General features: G+C 42.8%; 1 protein-coding gene across 16 annotated transcripts in view; it reads left to right on the top strand.

The window, feature by feature from the left end:
- The window catches only part of tcf7l2 (transcription factor 7 like 2), an 86,953-nt gene that overhangs the window by 21,716 nt on the left and 41,593 nt on the right, over positions 1–23,644 (top strand). For 9 of the 16 annotated variants that reach the window (XM_063892915.1, XM_063892912.1, XM_063892917.1 and 6 more), the window contains exon 4: positions 7,583–7,684. In XM_063892915.1, coding sequence (XP_063748985.1) covers positions 7,583–7,684 — 102 coding nt within the window. Of the gene's footprint in view, positions 1–7,582; positions 7,685–14,516; positions 14,577–23,644 lie in introns of all 16 variants that reach the window. The other 7 variants (XM_063892909.1, XM_063892910.1, XM_063892911.1 and 4 more) reach the window with 1 other exon arrangement.

Below are 23,644 nucleotides of genomic sequence, written 5' to 3'. Positions count from 1 at the left end.
AACCCTTAAAATCCTGGGCTTTAGGTATGCTGAGGGAGAAGCCTCATGAATATGGAGGCTGAACCGCTTCAAGGTGTATGTGCAAGTGTGAAAGAAACGCAAAACAGACTGAAGGTTTGTTGGTTTCGTATGATGCGTTTGTGAAGATTAATTGCCTGTTCGTATATGTGTGTGATGCCTTCAACATGATGCTTTCTGATTGATAAATATGCGTAGGTGGAATTGTGTGATACTGTGTAGTGTTTTCACAATATCGGAAGTCTTTGTGAAGCCTGAGAGTGTACACATTCTTTCCCTCTGAGGCATGTTTCATAGCTTCCTTATATTCAGTCTACCGTTTAACTAATTCATAGTGAACTCTCACAGAACAAAACCAGACACCCAACATCAAGGGCAGCGTTCAGCTCTCCTCCAGCACAATACCAAATACAGCATTCCCCAGCAGAACGTGGGCGCTGCAATCAGCTTACTTTCCTTCCTTAGCAGAGCTCAGCTGCTGTTCACCTTTTTATCTCTCCCCTCCACGCCCCAAACTCTGCTTCCTGCAAACAAAGGTAAGCATGTAGTGTGTGCATAGGTTGCCCAACCTCTTCTCCTCTTACCCCCTGGCCAGGCCTTGCGTAAGGGGCTCAGACACACCTAGGCTTGTGGACGTGCCTGTTCACTTCCATGTAGCCTGTAAGTAGGTCAGTGTGTACAAGACTCCAACCAGGAAGGTCCAGGACCTGAACTTTGGCCTCCGTCAGCATACTTCCACTGAGCTCTGGGTCCTCTACTGACAAATTACAGTGCCTATTAAATTATACTGAACGTCAGAATGCCCCAAAACCACAATTATATTGAAAACCCACATTGAGGCAATAGTTCAGGCACATGTTTACATGTATCTCAGTAATCTGACAAAATGATGTTGTTCCAAACTCAAGCTGATGAATGTGTGCTAGCCTACAATATAATATGAATAAAATACAGTAAAACAGATTATCTAGAAACGTCAAAGGCAACTGATTTTTTCTTTCAACCTTGAAGATGCTTCACGACTTGTCCAAAATGCTCATTAGTTTTCAGAAGGGACTAAATGTCCTCAGGACAAAACCAGTATTCCCGTTGCCTTTTGAATAAGTAATTCCTGATATCTTAATAGAAAGAAATGCAGAGACTGGATCTTCGTCAATGATTTGATGGTGCACCGTAGTACAAACATTTAGTTGTGCTTTTAGCATGTTTTTTAGCTTTTACTGACCAGATTGGGCACTATTGATATGTATTATTACATTAACTACGTGCATACTAAATATACTGTGATGACATCCCATACAGCTTATAGCTTGAGCTGCATTTGTTACTGTTGCAATTATCATAGCTTACATACAACCCCTTCAGTTTGTCACCCTAGTGGTCATGAATGCCACTGAAAGCACCCCAATGCCCAAGTTTTATTTGTGTCCGAGTAATGGCAAAGAAAGAAAGAGTCACTCAGATAGAGGAATAGCTCTCACCTGAAAGCATTCTGCAGCAGAGCCTGATGCTAAAGGTGCCAGAGCGCCTGTTCATTAGCGGGGCTGACGGAAGACCAGCCAGCTCCTGCTGGCCTTCACCCTCCCTGCCACAATATTTATAGAGCAGCCAAGAAATACTCTTAATGACACAGGGAAAGGGACTGTGGGAAAGGGGGGTTGGGTTGCAAATGTCAGAAATGGAACGGTGTTTACTTTCTGAGCCTTGTTGAGAAGTTGGTGGCTTTTACACTGTATTCATGTCACCCTAACACCTCCTTTAAAAACCTTGTAACAATGTGTATGCATTTTTGTTATAGTCTATCATCACCCAATCAATCTAGTTTAAGGTAGTGAAGTACCTTTCTGCTAAACTTTTGACTAGAGAACAATTTTGTGTCCTCAAATTGTAGACAGATTTGTCGGCTCATGTTGCGCAATCCTTTGAAACTTTCCGGTCAATCAGCTGGTGTTTGAATAGCACATTTGTCCACACTTGCTAAGTAAACAGTGTCAGAGCAAAGCCACTCTTATCTCATGAACTAGTGTTTAAGAGAGCGAAACTAACTTCCAGATTAGGCCAGATTAAAGTCAAGTGTTCATTGGAATGAATCTTATAAAATCCCATTTCACCAATGGGTGAGTAAAGTGTGATTAGTATGAAAAGTGTCAGGTTGAGATTTTCTGCAAGAAGGGGGCGTTTGAGGTGGAGGTGGAGACTGTTGGCAAAGGGAGTAGGGGTACAGGAGGGGAGGTTTAGGATCAGGTCAGTGGCCTCAGTGCTAGTGCTAGGCCAGTGGAACCCCCAAGCGATTCTGGATTTGGAGGAAATATGGGCCCAGCGGACCCCTTCCTGCCCCAGGGCACACAAACCCCAGGCCTTCCCACATTCCACTTTTATTTTCCTGGTTGCAAAATGCCTCTGGCTATCAGAGCAGGTGGGGTATTTTTTCTTTTCTTTAATATTTACTCATAAAATGTGCATTAGTACAACCAAAGCAGCCATGATGGGCCCTCTTGTGTCTGCAACTTTCTTCCAGTTTTGTCAAGGTATTCCTGCGTTGCTCTATTTGCTTTGCAGTCAACCAAATCTTCCGAAGACCATTACTGATCCCAGAAACCAAAACAACAATATGTATAGCTCAGTGGGCTGGTTGATTCTTTTTGAATTAGGTAGATTTCAAAGGGTCTGTGTTGCATTAGGCTTCTCCCTCCCTCAATTACAGAAAATGACTGCCCCTTCTTGAACAAATTACGTATTTGTATAAGCACGCATTTGCTTCTTCTCTGGCACCTGTGACTGAGGACAAAGACTGCCGGTAATATCCGCAGCAGATCAAGACAATATGCTCAGCTCTTGTTTTTAAAGGGATAAAATTGTAGTGAAACTGGATGGACTAAACTTTTAAGCTTGGTACAGTTTACTTGCAGAGCTTTGAATGGGCTCCCTTTTACTAGCCTTGATCATTTCAGACTTAAATAAAGCTCTTTAGAGTAGAGGTCTGATTGGTGTAATCTGCAAGCTGTCAATCCCATCTCTGAGCGCTCTCCCAGAGGAGCTGCGAGGCTTGTCAACCGGAGCATGTTCAAATGTAGGTGAGCATTGTTGTTTAGGTGTGAATGGTTGAGTAAGCATGTCAGAAGGTCGCTGTGAATGTACATGTGTCATCTGTAAACATTGTTGATGACGCCTGTGTAGAGCTATGTCATGTCTGCCATATTATGAGGCCACAGATGGGCCGAAGATCTGCTGGACTCTCTACAGCAACACCCAGTATCCATATGCTAGCTCTAAACCCAAGCTGCTATCTGTCGCTCTGCTTTTGCCTGCCCCCTCCACCCATTCTCACATTGCTCACATGGCCAGGATGCCTGCTGGAGCCCTAGTGGTCCTCATCATCTGTCCCCTGGTTCCCTGCTGGAAAATGGACCAGTGTTTTGGAGCCACATTGGCACATAATGAGCTCTGTTTGTTTGATTGGTCTGAAGCCCTCTGCTCTTAATCCAAAACAAAACGAACAAGCCATGTGATGGCTGCTGCCCTGATAAACACATCAGACTGGGGTTTGATCAGAAAAAAAAGCTGGTTGTTGACCAGAAACTGGCATAACATTCCTGCCCTTTCCTTGTCTCTCATTCTCAATAAAACATTTATGAGTAAGAACCCCCCTCCCCCTTTCTTTGTCAATAGCACATATTGACGTTTGGTTAATGTTTGATAGGATGTGGAAAAAATGGTTTATATTTTGGGAGGATCAGAGTCCAGCACTGGTACCAAGTTTAAAGCCAAATTGCCTCCGTGCCAGCTTGTTGAATTAGTAACAACTTTGGTGAGAGCCAGTGTGTGCAGACCTGTGAGGATGATGTGTGAGCGCTCAGGATGCCCATCGAATTGTCTCCAGCCCACTTCCCCTCTGCCACGAGCTGTGACATCGGGACCAAGGCCCCAGCTTGTTTTCACTGCGATGACAGTCGGTGTGGATCTGGGTTAACACTCTGTAGCTCATACATGCCAGACCTTGGTACAACAGCAGTAACTCACATATGGGTGAGTTACTGCTGTTGTACACAAATAGAAAGCACCTGCTCAAACTTAGTATAGTAAAAGAAATTGTGCTGGAACAATTATTTTGAACTGTTTGAAAATGCAAAACTGTATTGGTTCTCGCTTCTTCAATGTAAGAAGAGTTTTGGACAAATTGTTCCTGAAGGTCCACAGGAAGAACAATTTGAAGACATCACCTTGGGGCGTTTGATTCTCTGAACAGGCATGTTTTTTGACAGATTGCTATAGACAAAATGTTTAATTAAAAAAAGAACAGACCAAATAATGAATATCAAAATAATCATTAGTCATAGGCCCCTGTAAACAACTCCCACCCCCTACCAACAACCCCCTTCTTGTGCTTGGGAAAGCAGTAGAGGATAGGAAAATCGGAACAGTGAGAGTGAGTTCATCCCTCTGTAAGGATTTAGAGGACTCCCTTGTCTTTCACTTCATCAGAGACAATTGAGTCATTCAGCTCCCATTGTGGGGCTGGCCTGGTGTGGAGGGGCGCTGGGTAAGGGAAGAGAAAGGGGGAGGCTGAAAGGGAGAAGGAGAAGCCGTCTGTTGCACAACCCGAAGCCAGCCCAGTCACTGGGTGGCTCTTACAGGGTGGGGGTCTGTCAAGGGGGGCGTGTTAGTGTTTGTGTGTGTGTGGGAGGGGGTCAGGAAGAGAGACAGAGGAGCAGAGAGAGTTATCCTGGAACTCAGGAGCAATTTGTCACATTGGAATGGCTCTTGAGTTACCCGGGGGGCCCCCTCATAGCGGGAGGGTTTTCAGGTCGCAGAGTGGGGAACAGGGAGGGGCTTGGAGTAGCAGAGAGGGGTCAGAGGTCATGGCCTACTCAAACCCAGGCGGTGCGTCGGTTAGTGGGGCATGCGGGTGGGGCGGACAAAGAGGAAGGAGGCCAAGAAGGGGCTGGTCGGAAAGCCCGGTCCTTGCTGGGTTTTCTTTGGCATGCTTGTAAAACCTGCAGGAGAGATTAGTGAGTGAGAACATTTGTAATAGCAGGGCTGAAGTGGAGCCACTTGTCGGGGCATGCGCTGCGGCACCCTCCCTGTCTGTAGTCTTTCAGTGTCTCTCTACCAAAGTCGGGTGTCATCTTCACGCTCCGTACCCACCTTCTCAGAGCGTCCTCTTGCCCGACCCCTGCTCCGGCTGCAGCTGTGTTTGAATACTTGCACGGGTGAGCATGTGTGCACACGCACATGCAATGGCAGGACATTCCCATGACTGTATTCACATCCACCCCCCACTTCTCTACCCAACTGCCTCGTCTTCTAGCCCCCCACCCTCGCCGGCACCAATGGACACTGTCTTGAATTACCTCATGGATGACAGAAGCCCCGTCACTCTCTTCCTCGTCTTTTACTGTTACAACACCACCCCTGTCTTCTCCTCCTCTTCCTGTTTCATGGCAATTAATACCCAGTGTGGGGGGTCCATAAAAACCCACAACTCTGGAGTTTTAACAACCTTTCCTTTTTCCACTCTCAGGACATACAAACAAGCATAAACAAACGTTTTTTTAAGCTATAAAAACCATCTTGGAGTCATAAATGAGTGGTAGCGGTGGAGAAGGACCAGGCAGCAAACCGTTTTTTTCCTTTGCATAGACTGTAACCGAGGACATGGAGTCAATAACTCCCTCCAGCGTCTACCACTGGCAGGCACCCCACAGTGAACTCTTCGCTAATTACCACTGATTTAGACACAGTCTCAGGAAGGGTCGCGACACACCCACTCTCTGACCAGCTCTGAAACACACACAGCACACACACACAAACCCGGCCTCACACATGCATACAAACTAGCTGTCACCATTAGTGGATGGCAGTACAAAGAAATTGAATCTAATGTCTGCATCGGTAAAAAACGGCCAAACTGGACAATGATTGCACTGTTTTAATTAATTTAACAGCAATGCCTTAACTTTTAGTCACCATGTTCCAAAGTGTGTTCCTGGGCTCATAGCCAATAATGATGGTGAGATGATTATGCATTGTAACAGGGTTTCATGAACCTATTTAGGTCATTATTGCAAAGAGGCACATGATTTCAAGCACTCATGACGTACAATGGATAAGGACTCAGATAGCATCTTTAAGTAATTCTAAACAAGTGTAAAGCAGTCCTTTGGCACAAATGTTACAAAACAGCCAGCACCAAATGTGGTTCCTGGTCTTCCATGTGGTTTCTTGAGACATATAAAATCTTTAAATTTACTTTCAAAAGAAAGTTGGCCAGGAGATATTTTCAACTGGTTCCCTTGGTGGTTGAGTCAAAAAGTTAATTTCATGCCACTGAGGTTAATATTTGAATGCAAAACATGCTGCCGCCTAAGTAGTTTCCCTTCTTCACATGTTTGAGGCCATTCAACTCTCAGTACGGTACCCATTCCTAAGGCCTCAGAGCTGAAACAGCAGCTGTGACCTTTTTACCTCAAACTAGGTGGCCGTGACATTGACAAGCAGTCTGGACTACATACTTTAGCAAACACCAGGCAGTCCAAGGCCTACATGTCTGAAGAGAATGTGCTGTATAGTCACTGAGTAGTTTCACTTTCATATAAATATGTGCAAAGTGTTTTTAATGACGGCATTATTTGGGTATATTATTTTCTGATGGAATATATGAAGATGAAGACGAGAACCTTTTAGTGCTATGTAGACCATTTTAGGTAGAAGAGTCAGCACAGCACGTCATCAAATGATAAGGACCCCACCCAGTTTATAACAGACAGATGTTTCTCATGACCCTTGTTTCTGCTTATCTGTTTTGTGTGTGTGTGTGTGTGTGTGTGTGTGTGTGTGTGTGTGTGTGTGTGTGTGTGTGTGTGTGTGTGTGTGTGTGTGTGTGTGTGTGTGTGTGTGTGTGTGTGTGTGTGTGTGTGTGTGTGTGTGTGTGTGTGTGTGTGTGTGTGTGTGTGTGTGTGTGTGTGAAAAAGAGAGAGGGTTGAGAGAAGAGAGAGAGCCAAGTCAATCATTAATGGGAGCAGTCAGGACGCTTAAACCCAGAGGAGTGGAGTCAGACGCCACACTTTAACCTTTTTATGGGTTCCAATAAAAGTCTGACAACATTTATGACATTAGGTCATCTCAAAGCCATGAGCTTAGTACAGTACTACCTTTGACCTCTGCCCTCCCCCAACTCCAAATGAGTTACTTAATGCCATCCAAAGTCACCAGTAAGCTACTTTACAAAACGAACAAAGTACCTTTTGTTCTAAAATTCCTGCTCACTAAGTATGGCTACCAAAATAATTCATGTTTGATGGTGTATATATTTATGATTAAACTACTGTGTGTACCCATACTGGATTCTCATATACATGCTTGAAGCCATCCTCACCCCATCCACCTTCCACCTTTTAGATCCTAATTTGGTTTTCCATGTTTTTGCGTTTCCACACCAATACGCCTGTCGAGAAATGTCTTCCTTTTTTTGTCTTATTTTTGATTTGTTCTTTTTGATTTTTGCTTTCTGCATTGTTAACATTTTGTTTCTTTCTTTCCATTCTGTTTCCTTTCTACCATTCAGTACCTACAGATGAAATGGCCCCTGCTAGATGTTCAACAAGGAGGTCTTCAAAGTAGACAAGCACTTAAAGATGCCAGGTCCCCATCACCGGCACACATCGTTGTAAGTAGAACTCCGCCCGGTACTTTCCTTCTTTCACCAGCTCTTCTTCCCTTATTCATGACAGACAGACAAACAAACCCTGCTTTTCTTCTCCCACCCATCCCGAAAACGTCTTCAGTGTTAAGGCTTTCCCCTTGTCCCCATAAATGGATGTTTTGACTAGAAAATGCACATTTGTTTGCATTTCCCCCTTAAATCACAGTCACTAACGTACCCAATCAGTTTTATGTAAACTTGTTCTTATATAAGTGCACATTTTGACATTGAGAAGTGTTATGGATCCCAAAAAAGATCTTTATGTCTGTTAGTGAGTGATCAGGAGGCAAATGTCACTGGGGGTTGCCACTGTGGCAGGTGCAGCAGTTGTTGTTTGGACAGCTACACCACCTGTAATCCCAGAGAGAAATGATAACCCAGCCCAGCCTCTTTCTGAGCTGCAAGATTGTGGAACACTGGTCTTATGTTGACATTTTTTTCATGAGAATGGGCTAATGCTGGTCTTTTTAACATATCATATTTGAAGGAAGTGTGGGCGTACCTTCAACATTGATTACCCTATTCATGGAGTTGGAGGAGTAGTCTGGCAGGAGAGTTTGCTGGACAGCCATAGGGGCACATTACAGTACATACACAACAGAGAGCATCCACCACTGGCATGTCAATATCTGAGAAGCAAGCAGCTCTAGAATGAACAATTGAGTACAAACTTAGTAGTTAGCTAAAGGCGGAAAGTTTTTCAAGAGGTCAGTGGAAAGGTTGAACGTAGGGAGGTGTACGTATGTGGTCACAGGGTTAGCCAGAAAAAATCAATGAGAGGGGGATTGAGCAGAATTAGTGAGGTGATCATGATTGCCCTGGGCCATTTTTGGCACTGTTGTTACTTTGGTCTTGGAGTCGGGCATCTTCTACATATTGTTATGAAAATGAAAATTTGAAAAGCACATAACTATTTGAGATGGAGAAACCTTCCAAGTTTGTTTGCTCATGAATACAATATTTCCTGTGGTAACCCTCGAGCTGGAGCTAATAATACACGGCTGACCCTTTGTGTTTAAGCACTCTACGAAGCAATGCAGTTAGTAGTCGTCATGGCTGTGGAGCTCACACAGAAGGTAGCAAAGATTTTGTATCACACAAATGACACTGTCGAGACAGAGTGTCCCTCTGAGTCACATTTGACATTTGATCAGTTCAGTTACTTTTATGGTCTGTAATAAATACCATCTCGAACAGTTACTCAAAAGTTGGCAAGCCAAGGCCTCCTTGGTATTTTGCCCATTTAAGTTAAGCACGTCTTAAAATAGCAGGAGTCGACAAGGCTGTTTATTTGAAACAGAAACCTTGTCAAAAGTTGTGTTTAAGACAAAGAGCTAGCGATGACAGCGTTATACTGAACAAAACAAGCCCAGCTAAGGCCCTCCTTATCTTTCTCTGCGATGCTAGTGTTATTTTTATACCAAAGAGTTCAGGGGCCTCTTCTTACTCTGTTATTTTAGGAGAGGCTGAGAAATGAGTTCCAACTCTTATGAAGTCATTAAACTGGTTGTAGGCAGCAAAAGCTGTAGGTAAATACTTTACTAGGTTTTATCCTGCTATGACTCATAAGGCTGTAAATACATACTACCTCACATCCACCCAAACTCCTGCTGTACTATTCCCTTTTAAATGAGCTTTGAGAAAAACAGTAAATGTTCATTTTTGCAGCTCCAACTTTGATTTGATTTTTGCCGTAATATATATCTATCTTTTTTTTATATCAGGTCAGCTCAAATGATCTTAACCAGTTCTATGTTTTATTATTGGCAAAATAAATTCCAGGTAGAGAGTTGTAATGCAAACAGTCAGGCATGCAATACTAACAGGTTTGGAATGAAGATGCAACACCAAAACAGAAACTTGCTGTGGGGCAAAAACTAACTTGAAACAACAAAGATCTAAAAAAAGGTAACTTGAACACTGCAGGATTACAGATCCTTTCACAATAGCACAATGTAGTTACTGTACCTATTAAGTATAATAAAAAGATTTTGTGTATATATATATATATATATATATACACACACATATGTGTTAGGAGTAACAGATTAGCAATCAAACAACAACATGTTGGTGAAAATGTCCTTTACATTTAAAAGTACCATATTATGCAAGCACTCATGGCATTTCTATAATTTCTTCAGCACACTTGGGCCTTGGGCCAATGAATCCCTGATTAGATATGGTCATCATGATAGGGATCTGAGGTTTCTGCCTGAAGATGGGAATTTAAGCAACAACTAAGTCAAAAGTCTCGTCCAAAATCAAAAGGTGTCTTTGCAGGGTCAAAAAACTGTTGGATTTGGTGATAAATAACTCAGTATCTAAAATTTTAATGAACCTTCTAGTTGTTTTTCTTTCTTGAGGCTTTAGTTCTAAGATGAAAACAGAAACAAAGGCAGAATTCGAGGAGTGGGAGCACTATTAAACTGACATTGTGATTAGAACTGACACTGATCAATATGAGAGAATATATTGTAATATTTGTGGTCATATTGCCCAGCCCTAGTGTGATCTGTTTGATAGAATACACATGCTGGTAAGATCAGAGGCATTGCAGCATTGCTGCCTAGGCACACATCTCGCTGTTAGCACCGAGTGATAAAATTGAATGTGAAATGCAGCTTGTATAGTTGCCGCTCCTGCCATCCCGCTCCAGCACCCACCTCTGACTGAAAAGGAATTGTGATTGAATGTTTCCCTGGTTTGCATCATACTGGCTGTTGTACATATAGAAAAGACAGATTACTGTAGACAGCATCATGAATGCCAATAATAACTCCACATGGACTCCCACTGGTGTCACTCATTCAGTTCAATTTTTATTTTTTTACATGAAGATGTAGGCATACATATTCCAGTACGTGATCCCCTTATCAGTAAATAGGGCTGTAAACGGTAGTTGTTTTTTTCCGTTTACAAATGCAAAGTAACACCTTGATCTCTCTAGCCGGAGTGCTACTAAGATGCTTCAGCATTGATAAGAAGAATCAGATTGGCCTGCTCGATAACAGTAATCTGAAGCCTGGGTGACCCTGAGTGAGTTGAAACAACAATGAAAAAGACATAGAGAGATATAGGGGGGAGATAAAGATGTCTGTAGATAAGGCGTTAGAAAGTTGTGGCTGAGGAGAAAGATGGAAGAGAGATGGACAGGGATGGAGATGCAGACAGGCGGTCTCATTTCTGGCTGGAAGGCTCAGTCGAGGTGGAATGCTGGAGGATCAGCCGAGAAAAAGAGGAAGTGACCTCACGCAGGCCGGTCTTTCGGAGGGCACGCTGTATGCCCCTGTTTACCATGCCCTCAAAGGGAGCCACGCAGGACCCTTTGAAGTTCCTGACCACCCCGCAGGCAGTCTCAAAAGCTGCCGCCGCTGAACTTTTATGCCATTGGCTAAAAGTTATTCAATATTTATCCATCTATTGATGTGTATTTTTTGAGGGAGAGACTCCAAGAAATATTTTTATGCTTCACACATTCCCTGAAGGAAAGATCATAAACAGTAATTGCTTTGTCAACTTGCCTTTTATTGTAATTTAATTTGACACTTGGCAGGTAGTTGGTCAAAACATGTGGTCAAATTTTACAAGTGGTGTGTATTTTCTATTACTTTTGTTATTACCCCCATTATTTTCAAGACAGTGAATATTAGATTGACCCAGTAACAACCAAAGAATACCCCACCAGATTGTTCGGTAAATACTTGAAGTGTGTGTTTGTTGATAGCATGAACAGAAGTGCAGTTAAGTTATGACACCATTTAGCTGAAGGGCATGTTATATGCTGTATATGTTAGCATTTAAAATATTAAGTAATTATTACTGAATGACATTTCTGAAGTTATCTTTCGGGAATTGGGGCAGAAACATGCAAATGATAAACGCATACACACAGACAAACTACTTTCCTGACATTCACTTGCACACACACACACACACACACACACACACACACACACACACACACACACACACACACACACACACACACACACACACACACACACACACACGCGCGCACACACAATCACACACACACACACAAACACACACAGCCTTAGAGTCTAGAGCCTAGCCCGGGTTGAACAATGTCTCCATTGTTTTGTAAGCTTTCACTGGCAGCAGGGGACGGCTGGAGTGTTAACCATTTCCCAACTGCGACTCACTGTGTGTTATTGTGTGTGCGTGTGTGTGTCAGAGGTAGTGAAGCATGGGCACAGGGACGAAGAGAGGGAGGGCACTTGCTCCAAGTGTATGGTAATTAGTGTGGAGGAAGTGATGGAATCTGGCCATTTTTATGGCTTGCAAGACCTCCCACCTGAGCCTTTACAACTACGGAACATGCTTATTTTATTCCCATTCAGTCTTATTTCTCTGAAGAATGTGTACTGGCTGTGTGAAAAGAGCTGGCGTGTTTTTCATATTATAAAAAAAACAGAACAGAACCGCGTCTTAGCTGAGCATTCAAAAAAGACATGCCACAATGACTGTGGATCCCAACAATGGGCCGAAGGACTGTATGACCATGTGACTGCTACTCTAGTTTGGTGTTAGAAAAGACAGGCCAGGATCACATTCACCTTCCTTGACCGCGTCTCTGTCCATTTTAGAGGAATGGGGATAAAGGGGGCTTCCTGTGGTCTGAATGGGCCATGCACCTGGGCTAGGCAGACAATTGCCCAGATCTCTGGGATGCCTGGCCTCTGCAGCTGTTAATGAGCGACCCCATGGTCAGCAGGCACCACCCACACACTGTCCATAGGCTTTACCTAGAAGGCTTTCTCTATCCTGACTTATGCCGACCTTAAACTGCTCTTTCCTTCTGCATTTAAAGCCTTTTTTTTCCAACTAACCTCTTCCCCGCTTTTGTCTTCCTTCCGTGCATGAATCCCTCCATTCACCCTTAACCTTTGCTGCAATAAAAAGCACATATCCCACACATGTATTTATTGTAATGGCCACTTTTAAAGTGGGATTGACAGAACAGGCATTCCCTTTTAAAAATGTAAATATTATATATCTAAACATATATATTTAATTAAAATACTAAAGGACATAGACTGCAATTGTAGATTTTCTCCATTTAATCTAGTTCTTCTAGGCATGTAATCCAGACCTCAGAAAGAGACCATTGTGCCTGTCTGTCACTGTCTTCTTCAGACAAGACGTTTGTTCAAGGGGTCACGCTTACATCATCGACTCTGGCCAAAAATCTGAGGCCGTCGAGACATGGCGTCAGGCTCGGGCACAGACAAAGAAAATGAGAGCACCTCAGTCATTGTCCAGCAGTCTGGACAGCCGCTTGTTCCCACAGACAATCCACTCAATGTTGGCTTAGTCAGGGACGAAACCACAACAATGACTGAAGAATATTCTCGTTACTATCTAAACTGAAAAGAACACACATGTTAAAGGTACCCGATTACATGCCATGATGTTCCTCTATTTTAAATAATTATGCTAGTGAAGACGGCGAGAATCCAAAATATCCAATTTAGCAAATTTTTAAATACTTCATACATTAAATATGTGAAGACTATTGTCTCCCTGTTGTAACACTGTAGGAAATGTCAACAGCAGCTTTGTATTGTTTCTTTGTGGGTGTGAATGGCTGTTTGTCTATATTCCGTGCCGTGTTATTGACTGTTAAATAACCCCTGTGAACTTAAGCTACCCCTGGGAATCTGTGACTCTATGTTAGACATGCATATTACAAAGGACAATACATATTTGTATCAGTGAGTGTATTTGTTTGAGTGTGTTTGTGTACGTGTGTTTCACCAGTAACCACAGCATTCATTGTCTAGCTATTATGAAGCGTTATCTAGCTGGCCCCGCGGTCAAGCACAAGTACATATAAAACCCAGTGATCTTGCTGCAGAGAAAGCGACCTGAACAGTAGCTCTTAGGTCCTGGAGCCCTAAAGTAAACTAAAGACCCTGTTTTTTTCTCTCCACATGTTCTAAGACTTCCACTAGCATGTGTTTTCTTCCTTGGAAATCAATAACTCGCTTTCCCTATTTTCTTCCTCTTTCTTCCTTCTCTGTCCTCTTATCACCTCCTGACATCTCTCAGTAAGATGTCAGATCCGAATGTTTGCTCTTAGGAGCAGTAGGTACAAATCTGCCAGGTTAAACTCTGAATTCCTCCTCCTCTAAAGAAATGTGTATTTGAACAGTGACTAAGACTAGTAAGTTACATTTAAATGCGCGCAGTGAAGTGATAAAAATACCAGACAAGACTTGTCTAGGGATCCGTAGCCGGTGAACTCTCTTAGCTAATTTATAATTGCTCCCAAACAGCTTAAGAGAAACATTAGTCAGAAACTCAGGTGATATTATTTACTCCCACATCATGATATTCAGAGCTTTGTGCAAAAACGTTGTGATGATAGTGGATCCCCAGACCAGCTGAATGCTCCTAAGCGTCCATAATCGTGTGGATGCTGTGGAGATACAATGTTCTACCAAAGTGGATTAGTGTCTTAACAACCAGCCCGCCAGTAGCACCAGCCATGTAACCAGTGCAGAGCCAGTGTTCTCCTATTCCATCTGTGTAAGATTAATAATAATGAGGCCGTACATGCACCCAGGAGAAAGCTGAGCCAGCAGAGACAAGCTAGTAGTTTAAATAACTAAAAAGCCAAGGGGATGTATTATTTCCAGCGAGAACATGTTTCTTTTGCATAAAACCTGGCCGGCTAGGAGTGTGTGCAGATGTGTATGTGTGTATGAGAACAAGAGATGGAGAGCTGATATAATTGTGTGACTTGGGAACGTCCATCTTTGCCTTTCAGGGGCCCTTCTGCTGGGAATTCCCCGGACAGTCAGATCTGAGCCTTCACCAATTTCATTTGGTGAGAGAACTTTGAATTCCAAAAATATCTTGTTGGATTTTTTGGCTGATTCTACACGCAAATTAACAACTGATAATTGATGATTTTAAAACAAAAGTAATGAATGAATAACCCAAAATTCTAGTGATAATGATAATCCTGCTGTGTTGTGCTTTGTGCTATAATTCAGTGCTGCTGCTTTGTTGCTGGTGTGCTTTCCCAATGTCTGAAATGTCAATCTAGGTGATGGGATATTTGTGAAGGAGGGATATCATGTAATTCAAATTCAAAATTTTAAGCACTAAACATAGACTGTGTACCTTTGTATTTTCTTGTTCAGCTTTGTTTGGCTTCTTACTCATTTCTGTGTGTCAAGGATTCTGTTTGCCTTCTCTATTTGTCTTATGACTAACCGGTCTCAGTTTCTGCGTCTTTCTGGTTTATGACGACATCTTTTCTAGCTCCAGGAGCCGCTGTGTATGTATTTGGTTTGAATTAGCCTACAATCCAGGAAAGGCAGTCTCTCTGTTGCGTTTGTATGTCTTTCAGAGGTTGTTTTTATTAACAGCATATGGGCTGAAATATAAGCCTGAGAGATAGACGGAGCAATGACACACTGTTTATCAACTGGGTGGATTTACCTAACCTTAATGTGACGTAACACTGCATGTCGTCTTATTTAAAACAGGTTAGATTCCTCTGTCATTGTCCTACAACTTTAAACCCTCTTGAATATAATCTGTCATTTAAAGAGAATGGAACATAAAGGTAAAGTTAGAAGATTTTACTGTGACATGCAGAGGACATCACTAAGCTCTGTTTGGTTTACTTCCTGTGTGAAACCGGATTGCTGCTTGCATAGGAAAACAGAGGAAAACTTATTAACCTCCTCTACCACGGCTCTCTGGATTACCTCCTTGAATTGTTTGACTAATCAATTGCTTGTTGATTTTGCACACCCTCCCACACTTAAATACACGAGTATAAAAAAAGAATGAAGGTGAATACTTCTTTATTGTGCAAATATACGTTAATATAATCACGTAGTTCAGTACAATTTTAAAAGGAAGAGCAAAAGAAAACAAACTCCATTCCTCTTGCCATGTCATCTCCCTGCCTGCCTCCCCTCCCTCTCTCATACAAGCGCCTTTGCTAGAACTTGTTTGACAAGGTCTGGCAGGATCGCTGTTGGGTGTGTCTGTCTTTCTGCGTGTGTTTGTGTCTTACAAACACACCTTTGTCTACCCTAGCGTATGTGTAGTATCGTTTTGTCTAAGGTGCGAGTTTTAGGTGACAGCTATGCAGAGCTAGGTCAGGCCAGGTTAGAACATGTGTTTTGAATACAATAACATAAACTTATTTAACCTAGAGAACCAGTAAAGCATAGAGCAAATACAAAAAGAGAGATGTAAGCATGATTTAGTCACAGTTGATTTGCACAAAGAACTAGGATCAAGGTTCAGGAGTGATATTGATAATTAATCTAATTTATGATCTACCACTCCCAACAGACTGACAGTTGAGTGCACTCATCTTTTACACATTTCCCCAGATAGCACGATCCCCAGCTCCGTTCAGCGGCCACTCTCGTGAGTGACAGCAGACTAGGCAGCTCCCTACGCTACTGTATTAACACTGGAGGCCGTTTCACAGGGAAACTTGTTTTGACAGAACTCCAGGTGTCTCATTGTTGGGGCTGGCATGGTTCAACAGATTTACCAATTAGCACTGGGCTAAGGGCACAGGAAGGGTGGGAGTGAAGAAGGGGGAAGGGAAGAAATGAAATGGAGGGAAGAGGTGGGAGAATGGATGAGGCGGATTTGGCCGCAGTGATGGAATGAGGGTTTGAGTGAGAGGTGCTGGTAGGGTAAGGTGTGGAGGAGGGGGAGGGGGAGTGGGACCACGCGGAAGAAGGCTGGATTAAGTCGATCCGCCTCGTTTTCGTTTTCAGCAGCAGTGTGGAAGGGGCTGAGGTTTGAGCTGAGCCACAAAGAGGAGGGAACGATGTAGAAAAAGGAGGAGGAGACAGGCAGGCAACTGAAGAAACATAGTGTTAATACATGACACATTTCTTTCTCAACATACACCTTAACTCCGCTAACATTCTTTGTCTTGTTCCTCTTAATTTAGTTACATACTCAATAAGTCATATTTTAGGTAATTTGTTATAGATAAACTATTGACACTTGACTCTGTTATTATGCATTGTAAACACACATCTGTCTGCAGGAGCGTTGGTTTGTTTTTACTGCAGTCCCCCTTGGCTTGCTGTTCTCACCATGTTACGAGTCAGAATTGTGTGGGATTAAACACAATGTTATTACTCGCTCTAACCCTCTTTATTATTCCTCAGAAATGCCGTCTCCTTTTTCCAGGAAGTTTGGAAGTGAACTTTTGAGAGCAGGGTGAAATGATTTAGTGAATTACACTGGGGTGGCCTGCAGAAGAGTAGTTTTTGCATCTTCAATGTTATGACACTGATAGAATGCATTCAGATGTACTGTAGGTAAATAAAAATCACTTGAGTCTAAAAATGGACTTAAAATATATAACTAGTTCTAGGAGTTGACAGCCTTTCTGGAGTTAAGATAAGTTGTAGTCTTTAGTGGGGCTCGTTTCTTTGGTTTGTTTATATTTGGGCTGACCAATCATTAAAGAGAAAGTCAGGCTCTGTCTGTAGAAAGCTGTCAGTCTCTACAATAACCAAAATAAAGCTGTGGTAGCAGAGGGAGGTAGCTGTTTGTCTGATCTTTTCATCTGTAGACGCTGCTTTGGATGTCTTGTTCGAGTCAGTATTTAAAATAAGGGACAAAAGTTATTCTAAAAGCAGCCATTCTTTAGGGAAAACTGTGCCCTGGGTTTATAATAAAAGACTCTGACATTCATTCTTTTATCTGAAACAACTGAACCTTTCATATGTACAGTGGGGCAAAAAAGTATTTAGTCAGCCACCAATTGTGCAAGTTCTCCCATTTAAAAAGATGAGAGAGGCCTGTAATTTTTATCATAGGTATACCTCAACTATGAGAGACAAATGAGAAAAAAAAATCCAGGAAATCACATTGTCTGATTTTTAATGAATTAATTGGTAAATTCCTCGGTAAAATAAGTATTTGGTCACCTACAAACAAGCAAGATTTCTGGCTCTCACAGACCTGTAACTTCTTCTTTAAGAGGCTCCTCTGTCCTTCACTCGTTACCTGTATTAATGGCACCTTTTTGAACTCGTTATCAGTATAAAAGACACCTGTCCACAACCTCAAACAGTCATACTCCAAACTCCACTATGGCCAAGACCAAAGAGCTGTCAAAGGAGACCAGAGACAAAATTGTAGACCTGCACCAGGCTGGGAAAACTGAATCTGCAATAGGTAAGCAGCTTGGTGTGAAGAAATCAACTGTGGGAGCAATTATTAGAAAATGGAAGACATACAAGACCACTGCTAATCTCCCTCGATCTGGGGCTCCACGCAAGATCTCACCCCGTGGGGTCAAAATGATCACAAGAACGGTGAGCAAAAATCCCAGAACCACACGGGGGGACCTAGTGAATGACCTGCAGAGAGCTGGGACCAAAGTAACAGAGGCTACCATCAGTAACACACTACGCCGCCAGGGACTTAAATCCTGCAGTTCCAGACGTGTCCCCCTGCTTAAGCCAGTACATGTCCAGGCCCGTCTGAAGTTTGCTAGAGGGCATTTGGATGATCCAGAAGAGGATTGGGAGAATGTCATATGGTCAGATGAAACCAAAATAGAACTTTTTGGTAAAAACTCAACTCGTCGTGTTTGGAGGAGAAAGAATGCAGAGTTGCATCCAAAGAACACCATACCTACTGTGAAGCATGGGGGTGGAAACATCATGCTTTGGGGCTGTTTTTCTGCAAAGGGACCAGGACGACTGATCCGTGTAAAGGAAAGAATGAATGGGGCCATGTATCGTGAGATTTTGAGTGAAAACCTCCTTCCATCAGCAAGGGCACTGAAGATGAAGCGTGGCTGGGTCTTTCAGCATGACAATGATCCCAAACACACCGCCAGGGCAACGAAGGAGTGGCTTCGTAAGAAGCATTTCAAGGTCCTGGAGTGGCCTAGCCAGTCTCCAGATCTCAACCCCATAGAAAATCTTTGGAGGGAGTTGAAAGTCCGTGTTGCCCAGCGACAGCCCCAAAACATCACTGCTTTAGAGGAGATCTGCATGGAGGAATGGGCCAAAATACCAGCAACAGTGTGTGGAAACCTTGTGAAGACTTACAGAAAACGTTTGACCTCTGTCATTGCCAACAAAGGGTATATAACAAAGTATTGAGATGAACTTTTGTTATTGACCAAATACTTATTTTCCACAATCATTGAAAATAAATTCATTAAAAATCCTACAATGTGATTTTCTGGATTTTTTTTCTCATTTTGTCAGTTGAGGTATACCTATGATAAAATTACAGGCCTCTCTCATATTTTTAAATGGGAGAACTTGCACAATTGGTGGCTGACTAAATACTTTTTTGCCCCACTGTATGCCCTTACCACATGCTTGGATCAAATAAGACTATGATATAAAAATTTCAACTTTACTTAGAGATCAAGTGTTCCTCAAAGCAATCAATAATCAAATGTTTTTTCAATAAAGCACAAAATGTACAGACGTTATATATCCGTCCAGATTTACTGCGCTCCTCTATGCACCCCTCAGGTTTAGTAATGACTTGGTGTTGAGGGATTCCACAATTGCTATGGCGTCTGTTTTATACATATGTACAAGCAGCTTGTGATTGAGAGTGATGGAGACAGCTTGTTGGACAGGCAGAGGAGATGGGGACTAGGGTGGGTAAAGAAGGGGGGGGGAATATGAAGCTTCGCCAAATTCCCCAAAGAACAATTTACAGTTATGGATGAATACACTGTCACAGTCAAATTTGAAATCTGTGGCTATGTGTGTGCTGAAGACGGTGGAATGCTGAGTGATTCCAGAGAGCACTTAAGCCGCCTTGAATTCACTTTTCTGTTCCCACCCGCGTTATAACAGGAGAGGGGCTTTTCTTTGGAGTTTGCAATGGTAAACACCGGGTATCTGCTTTCTGAATCATTTAGCATCGTCCTCCGTCACATTCCTCATATATTCTAAACAGTGTTTTCAGGTTTGTCGGGCCAGCGTGAACGAGACTAACCCCCCAATTTATTTGATTTTGTTCCTCTTGGCAGTTCCACTGAAGACCTATCTGAACTTCTCTTGGATTTGTTTGGCTCCGGTTTTGATGTGCGTGTTGTTATTTTATTCTTCTCCGTCTTCGAAGTGTGTGTAGTTGACAATGCCTGAGTGCTAGGCCTGCTTTTGTCTCGGCCCACGGAAGGAATTTGATTTGAGATGTATTTTCCAAACCAGTCAGTTTTTTTGAGCAACCCCCTACTCCTGTTTTTTTTTTGTTTGTTTTCCCTTTTTTTTTAATAATAGTCCTAGAAGTTTGGGACACTTGTTTGAGGCAAGTGATGCTGGGATTTAACTGCTCTCGCATACCTGTGCAGGTTTCCACTTATTTTATTGAGCCCTTTTTAAAAAAATGTACTCTAATTGAATGGCCTGTTAAAATGCCACTGAAATCAGTCATGTTATAGCAGGAGGAAAGTGTGATGGGGTGAAAAGGAGACCTGGATTCCATGAGATTAAGGAGGATCATCATGCTAGGCGTTTTGGATGAAGGGAGAAATGGCTCAATCCTCACAGTATATGGGGTATATTTCATGGGAGAGAAGTCTAAACTAATGTGTCAGACCACTTTTTCCTCATCAGCGAGATGTGCTATAGTATTGGCTAGACATTGCCTGCGAAAGATGCAAAGAATTGCATGCTGGGAAAAGAATAAACAAGCCTGTCACTAAAGTTGGGAAGAATCCTTAGTGCAGCGCTACTGTCAAAAAGCAGCTTCCTTTTCATACATTATTAACATTACCTAAACGCATTATTTGTGTATTTATTCATTCATTTGTCTTGTAAACATCCTCCTGGAGTAAGATAAACAGCGCGGCCAGACTGCCTGTGTGACAGTTGTGTGTGAGATTTGAATAAAAAGCCCAGCAGCGTGATTGGAGCGAGACAGTAGCGGATTCTATGGACACCAGACTTCCTCTCCAGGCTCATTAAGGGACAGTAAGGCGATGATGTCGAATCGGCGCGCACTTTACCGGCCTGCCTTATTCTTTGAACAGCGTCGCCCTCTTATCAGCAACATGCTCTGTTCCTCCATAACAAGAGCACACACTCGCTCTTTCTGTCTCCCTTTCTCGCGCACTCACATTCTGCCTACATACACACTCTGCACACTTATTTAGTTTGTGTAGACAGAAAACTCTTAAGTATGTGGCTTGTCCACAGAATTTTGGCAGCTTTTGTTGTATTTTCTCCTATGCTATCGAAAAAGCCTGGTACTTGTTTTTTTTTTATTTGTGTTTTTTTTCTGCACAGACATCACAAATGGATATTTTAATTGGAACTTTTGGCACTGTCTCCATCTTGTGTTGAGATGGCAGACAAGTGAGTGGCTGGCGAGGCCGGGCCGGGCTGATTGGTGTGTAGCGAGGCGTGCCTAAATCAACTGGCAGCATGAATAGCTCGCTTGATTCTCACTGGCATTCATGGGAATCCATTGCAGTTTTTTTAAATAAGATTCTTTCTTCGGATAAAGTCTGGAATAACCAACAAGGGAGAGAGAGAATACCTCCTCCTTGAAGCATGACTTCCTTTTGTTTTGCCGGTGCAGTTTACTTGACTTTATGCCAACTCACTTTTTGGTGCTTAAGTATTGTCAGAAACAAATGGCTAACCCTTGTTGTTGCTGTACTCCAGCTTTAGATTCATTCACTTTACAACTTCATGTGCAGGTTTTGAAATGTTAATGAACTCATGATAATGGAAATAATCACATTACCATAATTAATTATCATTGCACTCTTGATGTTCTCATTTTACAGTCTACTAACTCAAAGCAAGTGGTAAGCCTGTTGGGATTAGTGCAGATAACAAAACTGATGGAATCAGCCCTGACGATAATTTAAAATGTCTGCTTTTTGAAGTGACATTCAGTCTCCAGACTACGTCACAGAGTTAGTCATGCATGCTTGGGTTTTGTTTCTTAAGTTGTTGCAATGATTTACCAGGAAATGTTAGCACCTTAAGGTTTAAGCATAAGGACTAAAGCAAATGGAATAAAACAGCTGATAAATCCTGCTAACTTGTAATGTGATAAAGGTTGAAACCTGAGTAAATGCTCACTAAGATCATTTTAATAACCAGTAGTGTATTCATTCCTGTACATTTTTGGAATAATTTAGTAAACATCCAGCTCTTTAATTCAAGGAATTAAAAGCATAGATCACAACCCCAGTTGACATGTCGAGTCTGACTCCTGCTCCAGTGAAAACTGAATCTGGCTCCAGTGCAGTAACTAATGCAAGCCACATGCTTGAGCTGCCTATCTGCATAAGTAAACACCTGTTTAAACTGTGGGCAGTCTTTTACCTCAAACAGTAAATTCAGGCACACTCACGCCAGAGGCAGAGCAGCTGTGGAGCCGGGTCAGGTTGGAGTCATTGTAATCCTCCTTGACATAATTGTGTGTGTGTGTGTGTGTGTGTGTGTGTGTGTGTGTGTGTGTGTGTGTGTGTGTGTGTGTGTGTGTGTGTGTGTGTGTGTGTGTGTGTGTGTGTGTGTGTGTGTGTGTGTGTGTGTGTGTGTGTGTGTGTGTGTGTGTGTGTGTGTGTGTGTGTGTGTGTGTGTGTGTGTGATATGGAGTGTGCAGGTGGGGTTGTGTATGTGTAAGATATGGAGTGTGCAGGTGGGGTTGTGTGATCTGCATGCTCACATACAAATAAGTGTTTTTGTGTGTGAGGCAATGGGCCTTCCTCTCCGGGCTGGTAGTCAGTGCTGTGTAATTACCTGGCTGTCTGCCACCGAGCCCCACTGGAGCAGAGACAGGAGTGGAGCTGTGTCTTACACAACGCAACGCAGCAGCCCATCTGAACCACTTGCCCATAGTGTGTTTGGGGTCGGGACACAACATGGGAGCCCTTGTGACGAAGGTCAGGGGAGATGTTTTAGAGACGGTTAGTCAAGAAAAAAATAAAACCTAAATTCACAGATTTTTACTCTGTGTTTGCTGTGGTCATGATAAAATGACTATCATTTATGCCAGAAATTCCTTTAGTTGAAAGTGCTTCCTTACATTTCCTGTGTCCTTTTAAAAACCAAATGGTACACAATATCAAGTAATATATAAAACAAACTAACTTTAAGTGACTAATTGATTTATGGAGGGAATTTTTATAAAAGCAGTAAGCACAGGACCACAGGCCAGAAAATGTTGTGAAATTTTACACTGCTGCCACAGGGTAGAGAGTTCTTAACTGACAGACACAGACGGAAACCCGGCCAACCAATCAGAAGACAGGAGACACAACATGACAGATTTATAGCATTGGCATAAAGAACATCTCTCAACTGGTACATGACTTCTCATTGCCTCACCATTTTCTGGGCACCTGATATCTGCTCTAATACAGCGGTGCACCCCCTACCTGTGAGGGCCAGGGCAAGCACACGAGCTGCACGAGAGCATACTGCGGTGTCGGTCTGCCTCTCTTGCCATTTTAATTGTTATATCTCCTCAGCCTTGATATGAGCAAAAAGGGAGGCCTCTGCAGAACCTGGCACATCAAAGGCTACCTCCCCTAGTCTTACAAGTTGCCTGTCTCTTTGGAGGAGCCCAGGCTTTCGGAGTGCCAGAAAAGGGGATTGGAGAGGCAGTGTGGATTCCCGGCTGGAATGAGTTTGATGGGCTAATTGTAGCCCCCAGTGGACACAGGCACACATCACAGAGGGCCGTCAGAGAAGGGAGCAGAAGCTGTGGTGAGGAGCTGCAGTGGCTGGAAGAAACACCTGCTAGCTTCCCCCTCCATCTCTGGATTACTTGCACATGGCCTTTGATTTCAGTATCCCATCTTGAGATTTTCAGAAATATTCCCAACATATATCGCTGTTTGACTGTTTTCTAGCTCTGTAATTTTCAGTTTGGTCTTTCTTGGCTTTTTAAACCTGT

The sequence above is a fragment of the Eleginops maclovinus genome, chromosome 10 (assembly GCF_036324505.1).
Source record: "Eleginops maclovinus isolate JMC-PN-2008 ecotype Puerto Natales chromosome 10, JC_Emac_rtc_rv5, whole genome shotgun sequence".
Taxonomy (NCBI): Eukaryota; Metazoa; Chordata; class Actinopteri; order Perciformes; family Eleginopidae; genus Eleginops; species Eleginops maclovinus.
Note: the sequence above shows the minus strand (reverse complement) of the source record. Positions and strands in the feature narration are given on the sequence as shown.